Source organism: Microcebus murinus, chromosome 21 (assembly GCF_040939455.1).
Source record: "Microcebus murinus isolate Inina chromosome 21, M.murinus_Inina_mat1.0, whole genome shotgun sequence".
NCBI lineage: Eukaryota > Metazoa > Chordata > Mammalia > Primates > Cheirogaleidae > Microcebus > Microcebus murinus.
Genome location: NC_134124.1, coordinates 5,548,023 through 5,570,327, shown reverse-complemented (window position 1 = coordinate 5,570,327; position 22,305 = coordinate 5,548,023). Strand labels below are relative to the sequence as shown.

The 22,305-nt window shown below is 42.1% G+C and overlaps 1 protein-coding gene across 1 annotated transcript in view; it reads left to right on the top strand.

Annotated features, from left to right (window-relative positions):
* Positions 1–22,305, top strand: part of SPOCK1 (SPARC (osteonectin), cwcv and kazal like domains proteoglycan 1) — a 474,241-nt gene that overhangs the window by 388,140 nt on the left and 63,796 nt on the right. Inside the window, exon 6 of the mRNA XM_012761191.2 lies at positions 4,902–5,016. Coding sequence (XP_012616645.1) covers positions 4,902–5,016 — 115 coding nt within the window. The remainder of the gene's footprint in view (positions 1–4,901; positions 5,017–22,305) is intronic.

The following is a 22,305-nucleotide window of genomic DNA, read 5'->3' as shown; positions in this document are numbered from 1 at the left end:
TGAAGGCTTGAATTTTTCATATTTCCTCTTTTCTGCCTTGCAACCGATACAACCTGGCCAAGTTCTTTAGGTCCAACCGCCCATATCCTGAGGCTGCTATTCCATGATTATTTTTTTCTCTCTCTTTCCAGTAGAACTGAGCCATCCAGGGACAAAGATGTGTGCTTTATAAACATAAGACAAAGTATTTCCATTCCTTAGAGTCTATCTTATTTTAAAAACCTGAATAGAAGATGTTTTCGCTTGCTAGGCTGCCATAGCAAAGTACTACACACTGGATCTTAAACAACAGAAATGTATTGTCTCATAGTTCTGGGGGCTAGAAACCTGAAATCAAGGAAGCAACCAGGGTTGCACAGCCCTGCTGAACAGGTAGCCTTGTCCTTGGAGTGACCTGGCCCCTCCGTGTAAAGCTAGAATGGCGATCAGCATTTGGCTTCAGTATCTGTTCTTCCCTGGTAGGCACCTGGGGGAGAGAGGATGCTGGAAAGTGACTGGGAGGGTAAACTGAGGGGTGAGGATTATGGAAGTTCTGTGGAAGGGGACATTCCTGAGATGCCCGAGTGGCAGGTCCTCAGGATGCCTCTGGCCAGCAGTGGTTTGGGGCTCAGACCAGAGCTTCACACTCGCAACCCTTCCCAAAGGGTGCCCCGATGCCTGATCTGCTCACTCACGTGCTTTTCCCAGGAGCTTGGTTCTAGCTTGAGTGTCGCCTCCGTGGAAGCCAGTACACATTGTTTTAGATTTTATCATAAAGTATTTGATACTTAATGTAAAAAATGCATGTACTGCTGTATTTGACATGTAAAAGCGTATTACTGTGTTACAGAAGCTGTCAAACCTAGTAGCAAAACAAAAGCCTTGGAAACTAACATGCACCTTATGAAATTAAACATCACCTATTCTTGTGATGTGTCCTCCGGGCTCCTGTCTGGCCAGCCCTGCCTCCCCTCGGGAGGCAACCCCTGTCCTGATGGAATTTGCCATGTTTCTCTCCCTTTTAAAGGAGCTTTTACCATATATGTATGTATGTCTAAATAACCTGTTCTGAGCTTTACAAAAAATGGAATTATAGCCTTTTGAGCTCCATTTAAATGCTACATATTGTTCTGTAAGATAAAAAGCAGGTCTGTGCCCTTGAAACCTGGATTTTCACTGGTACGGACAAGTACTGTTTTCTTATTTTTATTTTTTGGTGGTGCCAGGGAGGAGGCTGGCCTGCTGCCACAGATTGCCAGCCAGGCCTGTAAAGGAGAAGGGGGTGCTGCAGCCCAGCCAAGGAAGCAGAGTTCTGAGGATTGCAGTCCATTGGGGTTCCTTGTCATGGCAAGGCCACCTAGAGAGCAGGTGCTCTGGGCATCTGGGAAACAGACTAGACTCCAACTCCAGTGATAGGCAGGGTGAGCAGGAAGGCTAGGAAGCTGAGTCTTGAGTGTGGAGCTTAAAGAGAGGATGCTGGGAGCAGGTGTGGGTGAAGGATAGCTCAGGATGAACATCCTGAACACTGAGCTCCAGCACCTGCAGTCCTTGTGCAGGCAGATCAGTAAGTCCTGGAGGTTGGAACAGAGGTTCAGAGCAGCAGAGTGAATAGTGCCACGCTTCCTTCTGCCTTTGTCATTCAGCAGCTATTTACTGAACATCTACTATGTGCCAGGGCTATATGTGTGTCATATCATGCCAGGGAAAAGACAGTGACTAAGACCTTTTTCTGCTGTTAAGTACTTCATGGTCTAGTAGGAAGTCAACCATTCTGTTAGTCAGCTTTTGCTAAGTTATGCTGTAGTAACAAATGAGCCCGAAACATCAGTCGCTTACAACAGCAAACCTGAGTTCCATGTTCGTGGTCTGTGCTAGCTGTGGGTTCGCTTTAGCTCTTTTCCACACTCTCTTCCTTCCACGTCCTGGACAGAAGGAGTAGCCCTTACCGGGCGCATCATTGTCATGGTAGAGGGAGAAGAGTGAGAGAGGTGATAGAACCAAACAGTGGTTCTTTTTTTTTTTTTTTTTTTTTTTTTTTTTTTTGTGGTATAACTTTTACTCAAATTTACCCATTGTTTACATTTTGCCCCTCTTGCTTTATTTTTTTTCTCTCTGTGTATATGTGTATGTGTGTGTATAATTTTTTTCTCCAGATTTCCCAATTTAAGAGTAAGTTGCAGACATCGTGCCCCTTTACCTCTAAATACTTGAGGGTGCATTTCCTAAGAAGAACAGGGAGACTCTCTCGCCACGGGACACTTACGTAACCCCTGCAGTGGACAGCATCAGGGAACTCAGCTTTGATACAACACTGTCATCTAATCCGCAGTCCACATTCAAAGTCGGTTGTGTCATGATCTTCTCCCAGGTTTTCAGAGAAAGTCCTGAGGAGAGTTTCCTGCGCCCTGTTGACAGTGCAGCTGCCCCTGATGCTGGCGTGGGGGATGGGAGAGTGGCCACACGCCCTGTCCCTCTCACCCAGCAGGGTGGACCTTTATCCTTTCTGGGCTCTCTGGCATTTGTTTGGAGCACACCCTACCTTGTGAGTCTCACCAGGAGGTGGAGCCCCCCCTCCCCACTCTAGAAACCAGACCTCAATTCCCCAGCCTCCCTTGCAGCTGTGGCACAAGCATGTGACCTCTAAACAGTGGTTCTTGATGTGTCTGCTTGAAACTGTCTGGCATCACTCCTGCTGAAAACCCACTGGGCAGAGCGAGTCACATGGCCAGGGCTGGTGTCACCCACTGGGAAGGGGATGTCAACCCTCCCACCAGGAGGAGCTGCTTGGCAAGACCCGGGGCTGTGGATGGAAGTGCACCCCTGTCCCAGGGAGAGAGGAGAATGTGTGGGGAAGCTACAGTCTGTCACACATACAAACAGGTAGTAGCAGTAAGGCCTTCTGATAAATAAATATTAATATAATTCTGAATTTATAAAATAAATTTACACATAAAAATATGTCTTACCCTAAATTAGCTATAGGGGTTCTGTAGAGAACCGCTAGTCTGAAACTGGGTGTTGTTCCAGAGAGCAAACCCAGAAGAGGCAGAGGGTCAGCGGGCTGGCCACTGTGCCTCGGTCTAGCTGTGGGCACCTGACATGTGCCACGCTGTGTGGAAGGCGCTCGCTGGCTAGTGACCCGCCTGTGCCTCCTGGCGTTCCTCTGGGCACACCAGCAGGCCTCTTATGCTCCATCCTTACACACACGTGTATCCCACCTCACCTCATCGTCACATCCATGTGGCTCTAAAGGACATACTGTTTTCGCTTCATCATCAAGTCGGTGGGCGTCTGAGGCATGGGCCATGGCTCCTCTCCATAAGGCCCTACGGCTCCTGCTGCCACACTGGGCATGTTCTAGACACATAGCAAATACGCCCAGAAGGGAGTTTTGCTGCAAGAGGAAGCCAGTGCTCTGTAGTTTGCTCTCTTGCCCTCTCCCTGCAAGCGTGGCCAGTGACTGGACAGTGTGGGTGATCTTTGAGTGATGCTACGGTGACTCCAGTCCATTTAGAAGCAGGTTTAAAGCACACTTTCCCTTGGTTTGTAATCAGTATGGGGACTGAATAGCTTGCCCTATTACAATGAGCCAGTATTTATCTGCACTTACTTGTGTGTGGCTTTGCAAATGCTAGCGGACTTTTTTCAAAGGTATGCATTTGTGTTTTCCAAGGGCAAGGACTGTATCTCCTCTTCTCTTTCATTTAAAAGATTCCCCATGGCACCCGATAAGAGCTGCACGCCCAGTGGGTGCTCAGTAAATTTCACCTATCTCTGCTTCCTTTGAACCTCCCCCAGAAACACACACATGGTCCTGGGCCTGTGGGCCTTTGCAGAGGACTGATTACACACGGGCCTTGATCTTGAGAATTTTACAGGCAAAAAGGGAGGAAACTCTCAGACAACTCAGATCTGGGCCAATAGCAGAGTTGCCTAATTAGCCACACACAGCTCGGCACAGGACGTCTGTAGGCTGAAGCCCTGTCCACGTGAGAGAAACGGTATTGCGGGACGCACAGAGCTGAGTGCTGAGCCCTGAGCCAGGCATGGGTGTGCATGAGCTTTGTGATCTTTTGTGAGCTATTTAACTGGAACCTCAGTTTCTTCTTCCATGATGTAGGAATAATGAAAATCCTGGGAATTGTTGTGGTCTTTTGCACCTGTAAATAACATCCTTCCCTCCTGCTTGTGTTCTGAATTCATTGAGAGTTTAAAGAGCTGGCAGAAAGTGACCAGAATATTACCATTGTTACTGATAAAGGGTTGACAAGCTGTGGCTCATGGGCTTCTAACGCAGAATCCTAGAATTGTGTAGACATTTCCACCAAGTTGCAGGCTAGTTTGACCACGGGCATCCTCTGGTGAGGGAAAGACCCACATAAACATAGGTTTTGGACAGTGGAAGCAAAAGCATTCATACCTTGTTGCTTCCAAGGGGAGGGGCTGAGCCACAGATTGCCACCCAGACTTCCTAAAGAGACTGTTACTGTTCCTCCCCAGAAGGACAGTGACAGGCTGAGGGGACAAGGAGTGGTATACAAGCATGTGGGAGGAAATGTGGAGAAGAAGCTCCTACAGGGAGGGGACAGGTCTTCATGTACCATGTACAACTTCAGAGATGTTAAGTTTCATATTAACAATTTTATTTTATTTTATGAGTAGTGACACTCAAGTTTACCATTCACTAAAGTAAGCCTTCAAGTGTTTGCACAATGCTATGAGAAGTTATCCTGTGCATTTGGAAAAGTGTAAAGGGCCATTTCTTATTCAGTAATCCATAATTCAGACCTTTACCTGACATGGAATTCTCCCTGCTCCAGCTTTGCCTCCATAAAACAAAGGCACTGGCTTTCTCCCAAGGAAGCGGAGGAGAGGTGTGCTGTGGCTGCATTCTCAAGGCCTGTTCTATCTCTCTTTTGCAGTGCAAGTTGGAATTCCATGCTTGTTCTACCGGCAAGAGCCTCACCATCCTCTGTGATGGGCCGTGTCCGTGTCTCCCGGAGCCTGAGCCACCAAAACACAAGGCAGAGAAGAATGGTGAGTGGGGACCTGAAGAGGCTGTGGGTGCCAGGGAGGGTTGGTGTGGCCAAGCTTTGTCCCAGGTGCCAGGAGCAAGCTGGAGAAATGGGCAGACTTGGCAAGCAATTACTGCAGCTTGTTTAGGCACCCTAAACTGAATTGCCTTCAACTATCATTAAAAAGAAGAAGAGCTGAGTGTCTTTGAAAATAATTCTGTTAGACCAAGATATGCACTAGGTTCTTCTAGAGGTCAAAGTGGCGTTGGTGTAGGAGGAGGAGGTTCTTCAGCATCTAAGACCAGGGCCTGCCCTGGGGTACATCTTGGTCTTCCTTGAACTCTAATCTCTCAAATCCTTTGAACTTCTCAAGGCCAAATATCAAAACAGAGACTACAGAGATGTCACAGCAGTGGAGAGCATTCTCCCCCAAAGCATTCCTTTATTAATATATTCTGCTTGTAATGCAGCACAGAGCCAGGGGACTGATAAAAGAGAAAACCTCCCCGTGGGTAGCTGTCTCTCTGCCATGGCTGAGAGAGGCAGGAAAGGTTGGGCTTATTTGGATGTTTTCATGGTGGAGAAAGTAATGTCATCCCACTGATCTTGGCCCCTTTTTGAGCTGTCTGTCCTCAATGAGACCCAAGGTAGAAGTTTGAATTTGCATTCTATGGAAGTGGCTTTCTCAGCCATACTTGGCTATTCCATGGAAAATGTTGACTGTGTGTGAATGTGTGCATGTGTGTGTGCACTAGTATCTTCTAAGGCCAGTAGCTATTGGTAATAGAGGAGAATGAACAGGATGTGAGTGTTTATCCATTTGCGTACTTATAAACCATTTTATCTTTTTTAGGGCAAATAGATAAAGATTTCAAGTCTAAATCTGTTCATGGTGACTTTAGGAATATTGTGTTTAAAGGCTCTTTAGGAGGTTTAACTCAGGATGTGGAAGGACATTGTAAACTATGAAGCGCTGTGATCACAAATAATCTCCAAAGATTATTCTTGGTTTCCAAAGAAAGCTGATTGTCTTGCATTTGGGCCTGATTTGTTTATACAAACACAGTAAGAAAAGTTAACTAATACATTAATACAGAAGCCTCTTTGTAGTCTAGTCAGAAAATCTAAAGCCATGTGGTATTAAGCAACGACATAATCTACAAAATTAACTTCTGTCTGGAGATTTCTTAAGAATCTTTTTAGGAAGTTTCAGTAGCCTCTGTTATTCCATGTGTGTTGTTTATTGCTTTAATTTGCTCTTCTGTTCTGAGGCTAGGAAACTAAACCAAGAAAGTCAGCACCACTGTAGTGGATCTATAAATAGTATCTGTAGTATCTATGAATAGGGGTGAATGGATCATTCCTCAAGGGCTTAGACATCTGTTAAAATTTGCTGACTTCCACAATAAGGTCACAGGCCAGTTTTCTGGGAGGATTTTATGGTCCTCCCCGTGAAGGGCAACCCTTGTTTCTCAATGGTGGGCTTCATTCGTGAATAAATGAGATCCACTCTCACGACACTCCATGTATGGCCTTGACTGAACCATCTGTTTGTTCAGTTATTTATTGGTAATAATTATTAATAGAACAAATTCCTATTGAACATATGCAAGTAACTACATTACCATTAAAAATAAAGGGATTCAGAAAGAGTGTTGTTTCTCAATTCTGAAAGGTCAGTGATAATTAGCTTATTTTAAAATGTTTCATTTCAAGATGTTTACAAAAGCATACTAAGTTAATGGCAAGAGAGAGATCAGGAAGAAAGAAAAATGACTTCATATTGTATCAGAAAAGAGAACATTAATAATACCAACAGTGTTTCAAAACAATCAAAATTATATTTCCTCATCAGTTCCTTCAGTCCTATACAATTATTATTTTTTTGTTCCACTGAGTCTCGGGTCAGCAATTAGCTTTTATAAAGTCATCTGCTGCTGGACTGTAAACAGCCCTAGAAATCCTCATTTCAGTCCCCAGTACCATTTAGGAATTGTCTAAGAAATTTCACCTTGGAAGCCTGTACTAATGTATCTATTACATGAAGTATCAATATTCAAACTTGCTACAATGTTTTCCATGAAGTTCTAAGACTTTCCTTTGTTAAAGATCCAACTTCTAGGCCAGGTGTGAGGAACCTACTACAGCCACATGTGGCCTTCTGGGTCCTTAAGTGCAATCTTTTGACTGAATCTAAATTTTACAGAACAAATTCTTTTATTTTTATTAACACATTTTTGTCTTTTATATTTTTATTTTATTTTTAAAATGAACATATTTAAAATACCAAAGAATAAAATAAGTTTCAATGAAATAACCCTCCCAGATTGACCAGCACGATTAGAACATGAGTGAGCCATAAGAGCTAAATTGACAGCTGCTATGCTCATGATTTAGTTCTAACTTCCCCTGCCTGACTGGCACCACTACCACATGAGGCTGATTGAAGAAAGTTTATAGGGGTCAAGTACACAGGTCTATTAGGAGCTTTTGACAACCATGCACTATGTGTCTGTTTGAAGTGGAATTTGTGGATAAGTTGCACAGCTCGACAGCATTTTTTTAGTTCTGTCTGCTGAACAACCATCATTTCAAAGAAGAACAAGAGAACACTGAAAGAAGAAAATAGATTTTTTAATGAGGATTGGGAATTGTGATATTATCTTGTTTCTGCTAAAGATAAGATGATTTGCTTGCTTTGTGATACTGCAATCAGCATTAAAGAAATTCAGTGCTCATCAGCATTATAACATTCGTAAGGACAAAAAGTATTTTAAAGGGAGAGGCATGAAAGGTGGTGTTACAGAAATTAAAAGATGAAAAGCAAAAGGAAAGAAAATTATTTTAAGCAACAATAAGGCCTGGAAATAATGCCATGGAAGCAACTTGTAAGGTAGCTTATATACTTGGGGAAAAAAAGGAAGCCATTCAGTAATGTAGAAATTGTGAAAGAATGCATGGTTGAAGTCATAGGATGCTTAGACACTGAAAATGTTTTAAAGTACAAACAGCCTTCTCTTTCAAGGAAAACCATAATTGATTGGTAGCATGAATTAGCCTTCAGCTTAACACAACAGCTTCATGTAACACTTCAAAAGGAAAATATGTATGATATTCAATTGTTTTGGATGAATCAACTGATACTGCTAACTTGGTGTGGGTTTTATTTTTCATTTGAGTCATAACAGAATATTTTCTTTGCTACAAAGAGTTACTCACTTTGGGCACTCTTGTGAACAGAATATGAGGAATAGATATCTTCAACAACTTTAGATATAAATGTGAAGTTGAACTGAATTTGGTAAATTTATTGAGAGTATGTACAGATGGTGCACCTTCCATGAAAGGAAAACATGAAGGGTTTATTACATAGATTTAAAAAAGTATTAACAGATCGAGATGCTCTTATTTCTTTTCATTGTATCTTCCATCAGCAAAATCCCTGTGCTAAAGCTATTTTAAGGGACATTTTGCAAAAAGCTATTAAGTATTGTTAACTATATTTGTGCAAATGCAACACGGCATTTGTCAGTTTCATAACATGCTAAAAGTTGAAAGATGAGATATTCAGTGTGGATTTGCCTTACCATTCTAAAGTGCATTGGCTATTGCAGACAGGTGTTAGCCAAAATTTGATCTCTGCGAGAACATTAGTTAAATTTTATGAAGAACAGGATCAGCAATGTGAATTATTGAAAGAAGATTTCTATAGAAATGAAGCATTTCTATGTGATATGTCAAATCAAAATGACTTGAATATTTTGTTGCAAGATAAAACTAAGTCTATATATGATATGTGGCAAAAAATGCAAGCATTTTGAAAAAAGATAGTTTTTTTAAAACATTTCTTCAAATGGGAATTTCAGATGAACATATGTGAGTTAACAAAGGTCATTGATGAACAGCATGATATATGTGAATCATTTGAAGAATATGTAGCTGTTGTAGACCTATTAATTGGAGAATGCAATGAAAGGACCACTGACTTTCAGCATCATGACATCACACTCAAATTCGCATTTCAGCCTCACCTGGTTGATAACCACCAAAGCTCCTAAAGAGCTACAGATAGAATTGATTGAGGTCTCAGTAGATGACATTTTAAAGTCACTGTTTGATGCTAAGAAAGATCCAATTGAAATATGGAAAAATGCAGTAGAATACCCACACCTTTGGCAACATGCCGGAAAAATGCTTTCTTGCTTCTCATCCACTTATTGCTGCAAATCTACATTCTTCCACCTAACCCAAGTCGAGACACCCTTAAGATCACAAATGACTGACACCCATCCAGAGGTTCAAATGAAACTGAGACCTCCATGCTGCAACGAAATATTCAAATGCTTTCAGACAAAAAGCAGACACAACAAAGTCATTAAAAGGTTAGGAAAATTTAAAATTAACAAATAGTTTTCATTTTTTGAAATCATTAAATACATACTAGTTAGACTTTTATAAAATAATGTACATTTTTAAGTATATCTAATTGAAGTTTCTTGAATGTGGCCTTATTTGGTTACAGCTAAATTAAGGCGGCCTTCCAACATGAACAGGCTCCCACCCCTGGTCTAGGCTGTGACTTACAGTAGAGTTTTCGTGGAAGCATGAGGGGGAGCAGAAACTAACTGTTGATGGTCAGACTGAATGGCTGTAGTTAATTTGTGATGGAACCTAAGCATCCTCATGGGGAGAGTATACTCCCCTGTTAGGGCATAATGTTCAGCTATTTAATACGGATTTGATCAGTGTTTCCCTGGAGGATAAGAACATATTCTGGGCGGTGAGGACATTGATAAATCCCCAGGGTCATTCTGTGGAATGAAACATTTGAATTAATAATGTTTTACCTGGACAAAACTGATCAAGGGAAGGCTGACCTTTTCCTTTCCTTTGACAACTCTTTCCACGTGGCTCTCAGGATCGTTTGTGACAGGCAATGTGGGCTGAACTGAGGTTGTGGCAGTTGAAATGAAGAGGAGAGGATGGGTGCAGGGGAGGGATGAGAGGCAAAACAAAAGGCAACTTCCAGTTGTCAGCTGAGCCATGGGGTGGAGGAAGAGCTGAGCACATGATCCACCTTCCTGCCCCTGTCACAACCCTTTCCAGAAGCTGCAGGCAGTGTGCATGGCACCTATAGGCCACCCCTGTCTCTGTGAGACACTCATAGCTCTGGACCATGTCAGCAGCGGTCTTGTTTCTGTGCCTTTTGCAGAAACAACATTTCATAGTCTCATAAATGCAATTAAGTAAAAAATGTGGCAATATTACTATTAATGTTGGTGGTATTTTATTTTTAGCCTTGCCTCTGTTTTGAACCTCAGTTCCATCTGAGGTGAAAACATTTGTGGCATCACCCCTCGGTGAATTCTGCTAGTTCAGGGCTGTCTCTACATTCTAGGAAGTAGAGATGGAGTTGGGGCTTCTGAACTGTGGTATTGGTGGGGGGCATTTCCTGGTGCTCCCTCTCCTCCTTCGGCACCCCCTGCCTAGATGGAGTCCTACCGTGTTCAGTTAGTTGCCGGCAGTGCTCGTTCTCGGCAAGTCCAGCGAGAGATGAGCGACACCACCCACGACCTCTGCCCACCACGTACCTTCAGGTCACGTTGCGGCCTCTTTTATCTGTGTTAAGCTCTTCTGTGTTTACCGCCAGCCTCCCCTTGGCCCCGTTCAGGGGCACAGAAGACGTGAGGACGCCCTTCTGTGATTCCCTGGCACCGAGGAAGGCCGTGGTGAGGTTGCTGTCTCATCTTCTCTCCATGGATCTGCCTGGAAGCTGCTTCTGTTCTGCGCAGGGAACATCTTTATGCGACTTGTCTCCCAGTGGCTTTCACACTGGTGGCAAAACACTGTACCTCGGGGGCTCTCCGCCTATCTTGGGTTTCAGAATTGCCCCGTCCCAGCCCAGATCCCAGAATTGGGTCACAGACAGGGAGCAGCATGGCGAGCAGAACACGAGGAGCAACCTGCCCCACGTGCTGTCTCCTTCCCAGAGCTTCACTGCGTGGGGCCCCTTTGATCAATGTTGGATGTGCTTGTGCAGGGTGCGTGAGCGCACGTCTGACTGTTCTGCTTTAATCTCAGAGGGCTCTGCTTCCTCTAGCCGTTGGTCTTTTGAGTTATGACATACCCAGCTCTGGCAAATCGGAAGTCTCTTGTCTCAGCTTTAAGTTTCAGATAATTTTTTGGAAGTCAAAGCCAAGTGGCTAATTTTTTGTTCTCTTTATCTGGCATCTCTCCTTTGATGTGTACCCTGAAGAAAGGGTGGAAGGTACGGTCATCCTTTAATATCTCTGAATATTTCCTCTTACACCTCTAAATTTACCTGTTGACCTTGGCAGATTACTTCATTGCCTTCTCTCTCATCTCTATACAGCCAGTCCAGCCTCGAGAGCATAACGTGATGATTATCCAAAAATAACAACAAAAAGGGAAACAGAGGGAAAAAGGAGAAGGTGAAATTAAAATCTGTGTATTAAGCCAGGGGTCCTGTGCATTCTTCTGAGTTTGTCAGGAAAGGTCTCTCCTGAATCCAATTGGTATTTTTTCCTACAGACTCTGTAGGAAGAGCCTGGTCACCAGTGATTCCCTTCAGCCCCAGTTTAGCAGAAGAGAACACCGGAGCCCCAGTGAGAGAAAGAAATTTGCCTGAGGTCAGATACTGGGTCACTCAGCTCCAGGCCTGGTGGCTTTGTTCCTTCCACGTATACAGCCTTGGTCACAGGCAGCAGAGTCTTCAGCCTGAAGATGGTAAAGAGGCCGTAGGTGGGAGTTAAATTTAATTTTTCCTGTGTCTGAAGCCACTTGCCCAAATCGTATAGCATCAACCATCGGGCAGAAAATGTCACCGTGTTCCCACCACCAGCAGGGTTTTGAGTGGCATTCTGCAGACTCTCTCCCACCCCCTCTTCCACTCTATCTCTGGAAGAGGAAACAGAACAGAACTCTAAGGACAGCTCCTTCTCTTCTTCTGCGGGCACAGATGAGCTTTGGGAGAGTGGCTGTGGCTGCAGCCAAGGGACCTGAGAAACTGGAGAAAGCTGTAGAGCTGTAACCCTTTCCTCACCTGGCAGGTGCAAGGAGGTGGGGGCAGGTTTGGTTCAGGGAGGACAGAGAACTGCAAGTGTCTCCAAGAGGGCATGCTAAAGAGGAAGCAACTTCCCTCCACCTGAGCTATTTGGAACAGTAGAAAAATAGTCTACAGTGATTTTTCTTTTCTCAGATGGTGTTTTCAACCTGAGGGCTAGATTCTGGGGGAGAAAGTCTTGGGTTGACAGACATTTGTCTAATTCCATTACTTATCACAAGTGGAGCTGGGAAAATATGTTTAAAAGGGAACAGGAGGTGGTATAAAAGAGACAGGGTAAGGAGTTCTTCTAGCTGCAATGTCTCAACTGAAAAACCCTAAAAGAATCCTGCTGCAGAGGCTCCCTGTAAAGTGGAGCTTTATCTTTGCATCCAGGAAAGAACATTTTTCTTTAATGCCTGTTGTTTAACAGGGTGAAGGCCTCAGGCTTGCAATTTAAAAGCGATTTATATTAACCTTCCTTAGCCATGCAGCTTCATTCACTTATCATTCAGTACTACCGTTAGGGTCAGAAATTAAGCATATAAAGGAACATTTAATTTTTAGAGCCTTGTTATTCTAAATGTTATGGCCTCAAAAAATGCTTGAGAATTAAATTTCTGCCTTGGCAGCCGTATCAAGGGAGAAAATCTCATTTGTCAGGACTCTGAGGTTTGATCTCAGGTTCTTCTTCTGCTGTGAGTCCTACTCTGGGACAGTACACCGCAGGTTTTCCTGTCCCTCCTGAATCCCATTTGGTAGCAACTGATTGGGGAAAGCTAAAGGGGCAAAGAGGAAGAAGGATAAACTGAGACACGGCGGCCAAGGTCGTAACTGGATTCGGCAAAGGGGACAGAGGTTTGTGCTAGAAAGTGATGGCTTTGATAGTCTGCCCAAACAACACCCTTCTCCTGTCCTTATTTTTGTTTAATTTGCAAATTAACAACGTTCTTACATAATCCAAATGTTACAACAAAAACATCCATATTCCCAGTTTTATTAGCCTCCAGTTTTTTGCTTATGTCTCCAATTATTTTTACAAACAGTTTTTAAACCATACTCATGCATAGTTAGGATCATATTCTACATTATGTCTTGTACCCTGCCTTCCATATGTTATGGCTGTATCTTCATGTAAGTGCACACAGATGTATTTGTGTTTGTCTGTGTGCCTGTCTGTCATCAGCCAAGCTGTGTACATTGCTCCCTTGAGCTCCAGGCTTAAATGTGTGCTGACTACCCAGCATCTCCACTCGGATGCCCACAGGCATTATCAAGTTTAACGTCCACAATCAAACTCCTAAACTTCCTCCCAAATCTGCTCCTTCCTCCTTCAGTATTTGCCATCTTAATTAGCAGCTCCATCTTTCCACTTGCTGAAGTAAAAACAAATACACAAACAGCCCTCCCTTTCTTTCATAATTAGCAAATCATGTTGGCTCAACTTTCAAATATAACCACTTCTTACCACCATAGACATTGAAAGGCATCCCGATCTTTTATTTAATAGCTTCGTAATTGATCTTCTGGCTTCTGCATTCTCTTCTGCACATAGCAGTCCAGCTCGGTCTGTAAAAGTAAGTGAGATTATGTGATCACCTGTGCAAGACACTTCTTGCTAAGACTAAGAGGAAAAGTCAGAGTCCTTTCAGTGACCTGCAGAAGCCAACACGATCTGGTCCCTGATACATCTCTGTCCCCATCTTCTGTGGCTCTGCCCTTTGCATGCTCAAGTGCAGGTACACAGGCTTCCATGGTCCCTGGAAGCTGCCCTTGGCACCACTGCTTTGGTGCTTTGCCCTGACTGTCCCCTCCACGTGCCATCTTCCCCGGACATCCACACGGCCGCTCCATCAGCCACCTCTTTAAATCTCTGCACAAATGGTACCACCTCAGGAACCCTTCCCTAGCACTTCTTCTCCCTCCAGCTTTATTTTTCTCTATGCCATTGATTACCTTCTCATATATCAGATGGTTTGCTTATCTTTTTTGTTTATTTTCTGTCTTGCCCAACTATAGTAAAAGTTACATGAGGGCTTTTTGTCCAGATTCTCAATAATCATCAAATGTTGAATGAATCTACCTTATTCTCTTTAAAGATTTGTCTGCTGTATACGTGTATCATAATTTATAATGCTTAACATAGTAAAAAAATGGTTTATTGTGACACAGTGTAATCTGTATAAGGTGCTTAATATGCAAACTGTGCAAAGCACTTTATGAGTGTGTGTGATTCCTCCAACAACCAAATAATGTGATCTCTGTTACTGATAAGAAAATTTGAGACTTGGGTCAGTCAATACCTTACCTAAGGACACACGGCTAATAGATGACATAGCAGAGATTTGAAGCCTTTTCTAGAACTTACGCTCTTACATTCACATTATACTGTGTGCTTAACTAGTTGAATGTCTATTGAAAGGTCAGACTTCCTTTAGAAAAGAGAAGAATACGCATATCACACATCCACACACATATGTCCACACTCTTTAAGATAAATTTTGCCATGCTTTCGGTACCCAGCCCTCCATTGATACCACAGCCCTTCCTGATGGTATTTTTCCAAAGTGAGAAAATTAATGTACTCAATCATTTTCTCCTCTCTTTTTCTTCAAGCACTCTCCGCTTTCTGAAGTTTATCAAAAACACTGGTGCGGGTTCATTGTTCACCGCCGTATTTTGCTTCTCTGATAGCCACAAGTTTCCGACTTAGCGCCTTAAAGATAAAAATTCATTTGTAATCTCTCCTGAAGTCGACTGTTCTTCTGTTGCCCTTCTGTCTATTGCCATGAAAAGAAAAGACGGCATTACAGTAAAAAGTGAATTAAAATTATAATCAGAAGGAGTCAAGCGACTGCCACCCCCCACAAGCAGGCTGCTTAGTGAAATGCTGGCACCCCCTTTCCTAGATCCGAGAGGTGTCCTGGGAGCTGGTCCTCTGGCAGGGCATCGGGTGAAGAAAGGTTGGCCTCAGTCTAACAGGTGTTGTGAGAATCAAATGAGCTTCATTTGAATTACAAAAATAGAGTTAGAGTTCACAAAATATAACACTTATCATCACCATCATGTGATGACGATGATTCTGTTTCAAAACCCAAAGTGGCAATTAGATGTGAAGAAGGCAGCAATGTCACTGTGATTATTTATCTTGAAGAATATATGATGTTGCTGGATAAAACTCAGAATAAGTAGCTGGTTGAGTATATAGTGATTGCTATTTGGGTGGGTTAGGACTGCTGCCAAAACACAGACAACTGCCCAGATCTCTGCAGTCTCAAGAGACCAAGGGGTAGGCAGGATCTGAGAGATGCTGGAGTAATTAGAGCGAACCCTTGTGTTCCTCTCCTAGTCCCAGAGGGTCAGCCTGCAGGGCTCTCCTGCTTGAGCACAAGGAGGTCTGTGGCAAGAGAAGGCACCTGCTGACACAATGGGGTTCTGCTGTCAGTCTCATTATTTCAAGACTTAGAGCCAAAAGGAGGAATAGCTTCAGAACAGTTCAGGGGGAGTTCTGAGAGCACAGGATACTGGGAGTGAGGAGACCACAGGAGAATGCACAATGTGTGAATCCCTGCTTTCCAGTTTCCCAGTGATGTGGTAGCAGGACTTGCTGGGAACAAGTCCTTCATATTTAAGTAGATTTTGCCATGTAAAAAAACTCGTATAAGGAACAAATCCAGTTCTTCCATTGCACATCAGCCTGGGGCTCCCAAGAAGTTAGTTGCATGTGCCTGTCTCCTCCCACCCCAGCCAAGAGTATCTATTTATTTTGGCCTCCTTGGCCTGACTATGTTTGATCCAAGCTTGAGTCTCTTAAACGGATCTTGCCACCAGGTCATATGTGGAGGTGGGGTGAGGCTGACAACTGAGTGGGTCCTCTGGGTTGCATCTAGAAAGAGATATGAGCACAGCTCCTGCTTTAGAAATTACATAGGCAGGGGACACTTATGTCATGAAACCAGATTTAGAAGTTGAATGTTAAAGACCAGAAAATTAGTGCTGCTTCTGGGGTTTGATTAAAATTCTGATCATGTACTGGTACACAGGGCCAAGAAATATTCTAGAAAATAACTTGTAAAAAAAATTACCTTAAACCAAGTTTTAAAAAAAAAATCCCTTTTTATGGGAGCTTCTCATCCTATGGAACTACTACCCCGAGAGGTATTAATGAACTAAAGAGGCCTGAGTCCTTGCCCCTGTATCTCTGCAAATCTTAGAACTTGGTAGAACTTAGAACTCTGTCCTAAGCCAGACTAATCACCAAGGAGCTTTCAGTGTTCCAGGACAGCAGCCAATGGGGAGAGCATCGTGTCTCTGTGTTCCCTTGTCCGAGTCTGCACAGAGCTCAGTCTGTGGCCTGGTTCCTTTAGGGCAGGGCACTGTTGGCTTTCCCTAGCCCCAGGACCTGGTGTCTGGACTTCCTGCAGGCTCCCCACCCCTACACTGAGGGTTGGCTGCCGTGGGGTCCCCTCACCTGCTGGGCTCCCATCTGCAATTCGCACGTGCCATCTGTCTTCATCACCTGGGTCTCCAGCTCCAGCCTTTCCCACAGCCTGTTCGCTGCTGTGTGCACCGTGCCCAGGGCAGTGCATGGCATAGATCGGGTTGACTTCAGTCACTTGTGGGATAATGACTGAAGGAATGCGTAGGCTCTGAGTGCCTTCCAAGCACGTTCATGGACCTGAGCTTTCGGTGGCCCAAGCCCTTGGAAAGGTTAGGTTCTGTGGGTAAATTAGGTCCCAAGATTGCAGGCTCTTCAATCCAAAGTTCCCTGTCTCTGGACTTCCCTGCACAGCTCATTCTGGGGCATGACCTCAGGAATCAGGTAACTTCCACGTGTGATTCTGGCTCCTCTGGTTGGGAACAGATGCTGTCATCTAAAGCAGACCCGGCAGGTCTGTTCCCACCCTGCATCCTGCCTCCCTGACTTGGGAAAAGGGCTCAAGGTGTCACAGGAAGCAAATATTTTTGCCTTGATGACAGCGTGTAGCGTCCCTTGGAATAGAACATTCTGTTCAGTGTTTCCTGGGGCTCTTGTGAGAACACAGAGAACATTTATAGGCAAAGGGGGGAATATCTGGAGATTATAAGAGTTTTTTCTCATTTGAGTTGGGAACTTCTGGTATAAGAATTATACGTAGTTCTGTGGTATGACATAGTTGGATTAAAATCTGATTACCATTGTGCCTGAGAGGAAACTTCCCTATTCAGGAAAACTAGTGTACTAAAATACACTAAAACTGATCTGTTATGTCTCATACCTTACGTCTGAAGACCTCTAAGCTATATTTAAAATTTAAAGCTTAAGGCAATACTCCAAGCAGTTTTTGTTTTTTTCCCCCTAAAATTGAGGGCAGTGATTGAGTCTGTTGGTAGTGAGTAATGTTTCTTCATCCTTCAATCCATCCATCCATCTAGCATTTATTAAGTGCCTAATCTCTTCTGAGATTAGGCCCTATGCTGTTTCTGACCTGCGTGAGATAACAAGAACTTGAAACACCGAATACACCCATATGTGTTGTTCATGTCAGCACATGGAGCTCTCTTTTGTCCCAAGGTAACAGTTTTCTAGAGCTGAGCTATTTTCCATCTCTTTATGGAGATGAGTTTATAAGTCCAGTACTCCAAAGATTTTTTATTGCTTTCTGAGTACTTTGCTATAATTTCAACCTACTGCCATTGTAGTCTTTGTGTTCAGAAGAGCTAGACTTCATTTCATGTGGTTGAGACAAGGAAACTGACTTTAAAAAATTACATTTGCCCCCTCTGATAGATACACTGGCGTTAGTGCCTAATAGATTGTGACCTCCTTAAAAGCAGGGATTGTGTCTCATTTTTCTTTTTATCCCTAGCATAGGGTCTTTTGAATGAATGGACACAGCTAAATGTAAATATTAATTTATAATATCTGTCACACATGTAATTAGAGTAATATTTAAATAAATACCCAGGTTAAATTTAGTGTCTTTCTACTTTTTGTCTCTAATGAGTTATTTATTCTACGTATGGTAGAGACCAAACTCCTTGGCTTACTCTAAGACTTCTGATTTAGAGATTAACCTAGATTTGCTCTTCGTGCAGTTGGCAATACACTGCTTTCTAAAAGACACTGGAATTCCAGATTTAGTCTGGCGGGCATGTAGTGGACACTACTAGTTGTCTACCCCATACCCATTCAGTTCTCGGGTGGGTTGTTTGTTTTGAGGAAGACTATGCTCAACTGCATTCTTATTTTCCCAATGTCTTCCAGCTGAGGGTGTGGCCCTGCCCTTCAGTTCTGGCCCATGAAATGCAAGTAGAGTCTTCTGGAGATTTCTGAGAAAGTTTTTGCTTTCATAACAAACAGGGACAGGCACAGCTGGTGCTGTCTATGTTCTACCCTTGCAGAGCTGTGAGTGGCGCTGTAGCAACTGTTCTGTAACCACAGGATGCTAAGCCTCAGGCTTCAGGCCCAAGCTCTGAGGATGACTGATCAGAAGCTCAGAAAGAACCTGGGCCCTGGCGGTGCTGTGGAGTAGCGAAACCTGCATTGTGATGGCCTTTCTCCTCACTTCTTATGTCACAAAGTGAATCTCCATGAACTTAGGCTACTGTTAATTAAGCTTTTTGTTATTTGCAGCTAAACACATTTTCCGATTGTTATGGAGCACATCCTTTTTAAGGGCTATTATTTGCTTAGAGATACAGAATATTGGGGTGAGGCCAGAAGCTCCCAAGATGTTAGGGACAATGAGATCTTGGTATCTAGGGAAAGGGGAGACCTGAGATGGCTTCAGGAGCATCACTTAGAGTGTCATGATACTCTGAGTGTCTCAGGAACATATAGTTCCAAGAACTAGTTTAATGGGCTTAGAATGTCCTGGAGTTGGGAATATTTGACCTACGGTTGTGTATCAGGTATTATCCTTTGCAAAGACTATTGATAAGAAAGCAGAAAAAAATGTTCTGTGGTACAAACTAGTGAGGCATGTTGGACCAGAACACCTTGTGCATGAAGGTGAGCAGAAGGAACTGAAGGAACTGGAGAAGACAGTAGACACAGGCAAATTCAAAATGAGCATTCAAAAAATAGAATTTATACATGTTTGTTATAGAACATTTATAAAATACTAATTCTTTGCAAAATACAAAGAATGAGTTTTTAAATTACCCAGACTCTCAAACTTAATGTAATCATATACTGTTTAAAATCTTTATTATTAGCTTAATAATACTTAATAACATTCCCATATCATCAATTATTCTTTTAAAACTTGATTTTTAATAGCTACATGGTGTTTCATTCTATAAATGTACTATAATTTTTATAACTAGTCCTCTATTATTGAACATTTAGCTTCTCTAATTTTTCATTATAAGCACTACTTTCATGAACATCATTGTGTATTAATTTTGCACATATCTTAATTATTTTCATAGGATACATTCCTAGCAGTAGATTTCTGAGTAAAAGGTATGTATATTGTTAAGTCTTTTATTACATACTGGCAGAAATTCTTTCAGAAAAGATGTACTACAAGTAATGTATAAAAATGCCTCTTCAGACAATGCTTATTAACTAGGAATAGTAAAATTTTTAAAAGATTTTTTTCTACTTTGTGAATTAGGAAAAAAAGGTAGCTTTCTTAGCTGGGATTGGTTCAACAATATATAATTGACGCTCCAGCACCCAGATTAAACAAAAGAAGATTTAAGCAAAAGAGGGTTTATTTCATTTAAAATAAGTCAAGTGGTAGGAGGTCTGGGGCTGGTATGAGGCCACCTCAATCACCAGGGACCCAGGCAACCCATCATGTTGCTCCATCAAGTCCACCTCATGGTTCCAGTTGTCTGCTAGAGCTCCAGCCATTCTAACCATAGTCCAGGCAGCAGTAAGTTCGAAGAACACAGAGGGGCATACTCCTTTCCTTCAAGCAGATGTCTGTGAATTTGGATACAATTCTACCTACATGTCAGTGTTCAACTTGGTCTGAATTTAGTCTGAGTGTAGTCACATGTTCCTACCTAGGTGATGGGCAATGTAGACTGTTAAGTTGGAAGACAATAAGTCAGCTGAAAATCGAGGTTCTTATTACTGAAGAAAAGCAGAAGAATGGCTCTTGGAAGGCAGTGATCTGACTATTGCATTTTTGCTTTTTTACTTTGATTACATTTCGAGTTTCACTTGTGGGAGAGGGGCACGTGTGTGCTGTTTGTAATTCATTTTAATTGCCTCCTTTCCCTTTTAGGGCACCGATCTTTTTCTCAGTAGTTTATAAGGTGATTCTTTTACATGCTTAATATCATGTGAATTCTATATATATTTCACTCCCCCCTTCCCCCAGTGTGCCATGCATGCCTTTAACAGTGTTTTCTGATAAACTAAAATTTTGAGGTTTTTATCCAGTCAGCTCTATCATTTTTTTCTTTAGAGTTTCTGGCTTTGATGTATGTTTAGAAATCTGTTCCCTACTCTGAGGCCAGATAAAAATTTCACTTGTTTTCATTTTGTTATTTCATGGCTTGCATTTTTTATGTGTGATGCATTAGGCCAGTGGCATTCAAACAGGGAGAAGTAGTTTATACCGTAAGCCGGTACTGAAAGCTTCCCCCCAGCAATACCCTTATCCTGTAAGATATGCTCTATTTTCTGTTCTCTGCCATTATGCCTCATATTTTAGAAAGTTATGTTTTCAGGACCCACTTATGGATTGCAACTTGTAGTTGGGACAAATGCTGTTTTAATCAGTCCAATACTTTTGGGGGTATAATAGGAGAATTGGAACTACAAGGATTGTGTTTTGTTTGTCTCAAATAGCCAGTTTTTAAAATGACTTTTTATCCAATAATTCATCATTTTATCTAACAAGTTTATCCTCTTTTTCATATTTTCATGGATATTCTTATCTATTCATTCTGCCAGATGGTATTCAAAATCATTTTGGAAACTTTTTTAAAAACGAGATTTAGATTGGCTTTACAAAGTAATTTGGGAAGAATTGATATCTTTACAGTTAAGTTGTTCCATCTGGAAACATGGTACATTTCTCCCTCTCCAAGTCTCCCCAGGAAACGTCTGCAGTTTTCTTTCATATGTGTTCCCGTATTTCTCATTACATCCAAGACTAGAGCTGGCGATGTTTGTGATTGCTTTTTGTGAATGAAATCTGCTTTTCATTTTTGCTAAAATGATTATTTCTTTCAAATAGAAACTCTTGATTCTGACAGTTTTTAGTTTATCACTTTGGATTTGCTGTAGAAAAATGATCTCATCTACTGATAATGGGCATTTTTATCTTCCTCTCCAATGTATATTTTATGAAATAGCCATTTATTTATGACTCACTATAGCTATACACTGTGTATCTTATGTATGTTTCATTTACTCGTCCTGAAAGTCCAGTGATGGAGATACTGTTATCTACATTTTAAAGATAAGAAAACGAACCATTTTAAATTAAAATTGCTCCAGGTCACACATCTAGCAAATGACAGAGCCAGGATTTGAACCCAGATTATTCTAACTCTTACACTTGGGCTTTTAAGTACTTCCTTCTACTATCTATATGTATTTCTTTTTTGTGTCTTAATGCTTTGGTTAAAACTTCCAGAATGGAGTAAATAATAATACTTTATTAAGAAGCCCCTAGTATGGTCATTTTAAATTTTGCTGGAGCATAAATATACTTCAGGGCTGTGAAGGCATTTGCACATTGCGCTCTGTGATTGGTCTGTGAACTCCTCATGCATCCCTTAGAGAGGACTCCCCTCCCATTCTTGGATTTATCAACTCTTGGTCATTCTTCATGCTTAGAGTACTATGCTACTCTCTTTTTGTCAGCAGTTGGTATCCAACAAAGCTCTACTATTTCCCAAAGTCATTACTTTAGTGTTTATTTTTTTCACATAAACTTTTTATTTTAGAAGCATTTTAGATTTAAAGAATTATTGCAAAGATAATATAGAGAGTTCCCAGACACCCTGCACTCACTCCCACCTGTTATTAACATCATACATTGGTATTTGTTATAATGAATGAACCAATATCAATATATTATTAATAAGAATTCATATTTTAATTCATATTTCCTAAGTTTTTGCCTAATTTCCTTTGTCTGTTTCAGGATCCCATCCAGGATACCATATTACATTTAGTCACTGTGTCTTAGGCTTCTCTCACACTTTCCTGGCTTTTGATGACCTTGATGGTTTTGAGTACTGATCAGTTATTTCACAAAATGTTCCTCAATGTGGATTTGTTTCATGTTACTT